Source organism: Arachis stenosperma, chromosome 9 (assembly GCF_014773155.1).
Source record: "Arachis stenosperma cultivar V10309 chromosome 9, arast.V10309.gnm1.PFL2, whole genome shotgun sequence".
NCBI classification, from domain to species: domain Eukaryota; kingdom Viridiplantae; phylum Streptophyta; class Magnoliopsida; order Fabales; family Fabaceae; genus Arachis; species Arachis stenosperma.
The window spans coordinates 31577177-31583838 of NC_080385.1; the positions used below are offsets into that span (position 1 = coordinate 31577177).

Here is a 6662-nt window from a genome sequence, read left to right on the forward strand (position 1 = left end):
GCACTATTCACCTCCACCTTCAAAGCTCCATAACTTTTGATCCGGAGCTCCGATTGACGAGCCATTTGCGACCACGCGAAGCTCTCGACGAGCTCTTCCTTTCTATCTAAAGAAATTTGGTAAGAAATCGAATCTCATGCTGCAGTTTTCCAGCCCTAGTTCTGCACATTTTTATGTTTGATTTTTGAGTAGATTTTGTATTTTTGGTTGTTTAGGTGATCTCTAGTAGCAGGTAATGGTTGGATTTTACCCCTAATCTTGTTGGGTAAGGTAAGGGTTTACTAAACTCTTGTGTTTAGTTATCTTACATTTTGATTTTGGTATATATATGTGATGTTAGTTTGAGTTTTGGTATTTGTTGGAGTTGGTTGAGGCCTTGTATCGAGCTTGGTGACTTTATTTTGATATTTGGTGCATTTTGAGAATCGGCCAAGGTATGATTTCAGTTTTCTTTATGTAATATGTAATGTTTATGGACACTTAGGCTAGTTGACCCTAAGATAGGTTGAATAGTGTGATTGTATGGTTAATTGTTCATAAATGTATGCTTGATGATGATTTGGGTGTTTGATGAATGGGTTTGAATATGATGATACATTTATCGTTTGATGATGATTATTGATGAGTTATATTGGTAGGTGTTGAAATTGGAAGATGGGTATTGATGATGATTTTTTATTATTGGTTGTTATTGATTATGGTGGTTGATGATGATGGTTGGAAATTATTGATGTTAACGGTGTATTATGATGTTGATGAGAAAAGTGATGATTGGTGTTGTTGATGGGAATTGATAGATGTTGTATTGGTGTTGTGTGGAAGGAATTGGAATAATAATGATGATAATTGTATGATTTGATGATGAGTGATGAAATTTATGTATATGGCTTGTATATAGAATAATGTTATTGTAATTGGGGTTATGGAATAAATTGAGGAATGGATTTGATGAGGATTTGTATTGGTTGTTGATGAAGTTGTTGGTTGATAATGATTATGAGTATTTTTTATGATTTTGGATGTTGAGGAATAATGCTTTTGATGGTGTAGAACGGTGTAATTGGAATATTATGGATGGGTGAGTTGAGAGAGGATTGGTAGGACTTTTGGTGTAGTATTGGTATTGTTGGGTTGTGAATTATTTGGGTTTTGAAGTGAGAGTTGGTTAAATTTGAGGATTTGAGGTTTTGGGTAAAAACATATTTTTAGTGAATTTTGACGGATCATAAATTGTGTCTTAGTTTTCAAAAAGTGTTGAAACTTGTTTAGAATTAAAGATTATTGAAAAGTCTTCAAATTGATATAAAGTTTGTAAGATTTGGATTTTTGTAGAGGAAGTTATGATCATTCAAAGATTGGTGTGAAAATCTGAAATTTTGCAGAGTTGCAGAATTTTGTGATTTCTGGTATGTGCGCACACACAGCCTTGTGCGCACGCACACACCAATGGAGTTTTACAACATGTGCGTACGTACATCCCTGTGTGCACGCACAAGTTGGGAAGGTCTGTCAGTTGGGGGCGCTAGCACGCCTTGTGCGAGTGAACAACATTATAAAATTTGGTACCTGTGTGTACACACACCCCTATGCATACGCACACGTTTTGAAAATCTCTTTGGGCATCCATACGCACACCCCTGAGCATACGCACACGCCCTGTTTCTCAAATTTAAACCTTGTTTTCAACTATTTCACCTTCCCAACAAGATTGTAAATTTCTATGACACCATTTTAAGACTCTTGGGCTTATTCTTGAGCATTGAGACATGGAAAAAGTCTTAGGAGAATTTATTTAGGTTTTATGTTAGAAAGTTAGCAAATAGAGGTTTAGGTTTCTGGTGTACTGAGGATGGGTTTGGTGGAGTGAGAAAGGAGAATGGTACTGAAGTTGAGAAACTAGCGAACTAATGAGTTTGGAATGGGATTAAGAACTGATGATGGTTATTATGAGCCTGATGGATATTGAAGGAAAGTGTGCCAGGCACTATATCCTTGGAATGTTGAGAATTGATAATTAAAAATGATTTGAGAGGAGAAATGGTGATGATTGGTGTTGATTTGAGGTCGATAGACAGTGGTTGAGATGAGTCAAGGACTCGGAGTTGTAATGATGAAATTATTGGATTGTTGAGAGTGTTCAGGGCCTATAACCCTGGCGTAGCAGATTTTTTTGCTGCATGACTAGTTGTTGTTGAGAGTGTGTGGGGCCTATATCCCCGGCGTGGCAGATTGTTCTGCTGTATGATTTGTTGTGGTTATTTCCCTCTCTGCTGCATGAAGTGTGCGGGCCTATATCCCTAGCGTAATAGACTGCCTACTACATGAGTGTGCAGGACACTATATCCCTGGCGTGGCAGAAAAGGCTACATCCGGGAGGATGTGTTGGGTTGGCATTTACGGACCAACAAGTGATATCACGAGCCAATAGGATAGACATTCATCATATGCATCTCTTATGTGCTTGCTTGCTTTGACTATTTGGGTTTGCCTAATTGTATAAAATGCCTACTTGCTTCTTGAATTACGTGCTATATATGAATATTACCTGTGTATTACTTCCTTGCATTATTTGTGATTGTCTGGTGCTGAGGAGGTTAGGTAGGCGGTGGCGATGGGATTGTACAGAGGTTAGGTTGGTGAAGGCTGTGGGATACAGCGGTGTGATTAGTATTAGTTAGAATTTCCCTAAGTTTAGATTACCCGGTTTATGGTTAAGTTTCTTAGTTATTTATTTTATTTCTTTAAGCTTGAATATCTGTTTGGTGTGGAGTTCTAGGATTGTCTTCGGCGTCCTGGAGCCTTACATCTTACATTATTGGGCACTGTTACCATACTGAGAACCTCCGGTTCTCATTCCATACTTTGTTGTTGTTTTTCAGATGCAGGTCGTAATTCACCTCGGTGAAATTGCAGACATGGTGACAGAGAAGAGTATGGTTCTTTCCTTGTATGTTTCTGTTTTACTTTTGTCATAGTATTCTCTCACCTTTTGTATATTTACCTTTATGGCCTTAGAGGCTTATTCGAGAGAATAGTTGTATAAGTTGTTTTTAACTCCAAAACTCTGTATGTCTATATATACTAGTCGGCTTAAACTTTGCAAGCTGTGGCTAGTTCTTTATGATTATTATACTCATATTTATATATATGTTTTATTCTTTTGCATTTATACCTTGTATTCCTATGCGTTAGCTTCATTTGATCGTTTCGCGCTTTTGTAATCCTATTTTCGAGCTTAATCCTTCATCGGGCTTCTAGAATATATATTATTTCCTTCTATATAAATATGTATAAGCCTTAGAATTGTCATAACCTTTGATTAACCTTTGCTTTACGGCTAGAGGTAAAGCTTAGGGTAATTAGGGTGTTACAATAGAGGCTCTTATGTTTCTTTTGGGAGAGATTAGGAGATACTATAGTCAACTACTTTCATACTGTTCCCTAGCCGGCCTAAACTTCGCGGGTCGCGACTAGTGGCTATTTACTTATGTTACATATCTATATACAGTCCTTCTCTTACTCTCCTTTATGCCTTTATCTGTATATCACTTTTGACTTCACGGTTTACTTCTAGTTGTCGATGCGTGAGTGATATGACTTCGCAATTTTATTTTTACTCTTTTCAAGCTTCTCGATTAATACTTCTTTCAATTTTATTTGTAATTATGTATTAAAAATCCACCTGAGAGTCGTACCACCGTAATATCATTGAATTATGACTCGAGCATAAGGATTTGAATATTAGGGTGTTACATTATGGTATCAGAGCAGTTTGTCCTCGTGAGCTTGAGGGATGGAATTGCTTATGCTTCAATACATACTCTGAGTCTGTGCTATGCTAGTTAGGGTATCTGACTGATACGTCTAGCATGAAGTTCATGAGTGTACCTTTGGTACTTTGAAGTACTAGACTTTCGATATTGAGACTGATCAACTTGATATCGATTGTTTAGTGTGTATAGGAACCAGATGATGCCTTGTGGACGCGGTCGAAGCCGTGAGAGAGGTCGTACTAGTACTCAGGGACTGGAAACCAAGCCGAATAACCTGGTAAACTTCATTGCGGCGTTGGAGAACATGACTGCTACCATGCAGGCCACTGCGGAGGCTTTTGGGCAACAGATAAAAAATAATGGCAATGGCGGAAGTGGAGCTTAGGGCCTGATGACACTGGCAACCTTCTTAAAGGTTAATCCACCTAAGTTCAAGCGAACCACCAACCTAACTGAAGCCGATACCTGGTTTCAGGCGATGGAGCAAACACTGCAAGTGCAGTTGGTACCTGAAGAGCAGTGTGTTAAATTTCTAGCTATCTGCTCACTGGGAAAGCGTTGCATTGGTGGCAGGAAACACGATGCCTTCTGTAGCATGATGATGATGCTATCAGCTGAGATGCCTTCCAGGTGGAATTTTATAAAAAGTACTTTCCAAATTCTACCAAGACGGCCAAGGAACTTGAGTTATTGCAACTGAAGCAAGGTTCTATGTCCGTATCTGAGTATACAGACAAATTTGAGGAGCTATTCAAGTTTTTCCGCATGTGTCAGGGGACTCTGGGAGACTTCGAGGAATGGAAGTGCATTAAATATGAAGGAGGGCTCTGGAGTGATATCTTAAGTTCAGTGGGACCAATGGAAATCCGAACTTTCTCAGAGTTGGTGAATAAGAGCAGAGTTGTTGAAGAGTGTGTGAAAAAGGTGGCTGCAGAGAAAGGAAGTCCTAGAGAGCACAACCATGGATTCATACCAAGGGAATAACTTTGCAACGAATGAGGAGTCCCAAGGGAATGATAAGGGAAAACAGACAGCGGCTACTTCAGATGTTTCAAGCTGTCAGAGATGTGGAAGTCATCAGCCAAATAGGTCGTGCCGATTGGGGTTAGGTGTATGTTACAAGTATGTAAAACCCGATCAAACTGTAATTAATTAAATAATAAATTAAATAGAAGCAAATATGGTTAGAAAATTTAGCAATCAGAATTTGGTAATTTAAATATGATATTTGGATTCAATGAATTTTTCTGAGTCGGAAAACATAGTTTTCTGCGTAAAAACGCGCGCTGGAATTTTGACCGGTAGTACCGGTTGAGATCTGTCTGGTACTGCAGCTGAAAAATTTGATTATAAGCAAATGAGTTTAAGAAATTAGGAATTATAATTAGGGAAGGTAGAAATATTTAAAGTGTGATTTAGAGTGCCAATCTTAAAGGTTTTGGTCCAAAATTGGGCCAACAGACAAAAATAAGTGAATCGGACCTAAGTGGGTCCAAGACCCAACATATATAAACATTAGTTATGAGCATTTCAGCTCATTTACCCTAATGAAAGGGGCTTGGGGCGCTGAAATAGAGAAGGAAAGAGAAGAGAGAAACCCTAACTCTCTTTGATCTTCAAATAACCATAACTTTCTCTCCGGAGCTCCGATTGATGAGCCGTTTGTGACCACGCGTTACTCTTCTCATCCTCTACAATTCTATATAAGTTTTGTAGTGAGTAATCCACTGTTTTCTTCCCATTTTTCGTTTTCCTCTTTAAATTTGAATTTGGTTTGCGTTTTGAGGAAATCTTGTGATTTTGGTTGTTTAGGAATGCTCTAGTATGAGCCATGGGTGACATTCATCTCAAACTTCAGGGGTTAAGGTAAGAAACCCTCCAACCCTTGTAATTTATCAATTTCAAGAACCCTAGGTTAATGTATATATGTAAAATTATTTATGTTAGTGTATTTGGTGATTTTGGTGCACAATTGAGAGATTGGTGTTGTTTGAGGAGCTTTGGTGAGGCTTGGAGCTAAGGTTGGTAGAGACTTCCAAAGAAGAGGCTCAATTAGTTTCACTACAAGAGGTACGGTTTAAGTTTCATTTAAGTACCGTGTGGTGTGATGAGAATTCCTAGGCTAGATGCCCCTAGGATTAAGTTTGGATTGTGTAAATGGTTGTTGCTGATATGCATAGTTGATATGTAATGTAAATTAATGATTGGATTGAGAATTGTGTGAATTGTATGTTTGGTGTGTGGAGAATTTAATGAATTGGATAATGAGTATTGGTTTGTAGATTATGCATTTAAATTGTGAATTTAGGCCGGAGGTTGTGAATTTTGGGCCGAAGGCCAGAAAGAGGTAAGGAAGGTAAGTTGATGTATGTATTGTGTGATGATATAAGTAATTGGATGGATTTTAGACATTGAATGTGTGAATAATTGGGTTGATTATTGGATAATAAGGTTTGAGATATTGAAGTGTGGAATTTGATGGTTTTGGGTGAAATTGTGTAGATGAGGTAGGTTTAGTTTTGGTTGAGTGTAATTATGTGAATGTGATTGGGTTGTGGTCATTTGGATAAGTAAAATGAATTTGGTTTGTGAACATTGGAAAAATTGATGATTTCAAGTTTTGGGAACAAACTGATTTCTGACCAACTTTGGCGGTTGGTGCACGAAATTGTGATCATCAATGGCGCCATCAACATGGTACGCTCAATTGCAATCTCAACACTTTATCACAACTTCGCACAACTAACCAGCAAGTGCACTGAGTCGTCCAAGTAATAAACCTTACGCGAGTAAGGGTCGATCCCACGGAGATTGTTGGTATGAAGCAAGCTATGGTCATCTTGTAAATCTCAGTCAGGCGGATTAAAATGGTTATGGAGGATTAATGAA

The 6662-nt window shown here is 38.2% G+C and overlaps 1 protein-coding gene across 1 annotated transcript; it reads left to right on the plus strand.

Annotated features, from left to right (window-relative positions):
- The first annotated feature begins 4164 nt into the window (after positions 1–4164).
- Positions 4165–4757, plus strand: LOC130949341 (uncharacterized). Its single transcript, XM_057878088.1, has 2 exons — positions 4165–4420; positions 4507–4757. Exons 1-2 carry the CDS (start codon positions 4165–4167, stop codon positions 4755–4757), a joined length of 507 nt encoding a protein of 168 aa, XP_057734071.1.
- Positions 4758–6662: the final 1905 nt, after the last annotated feature.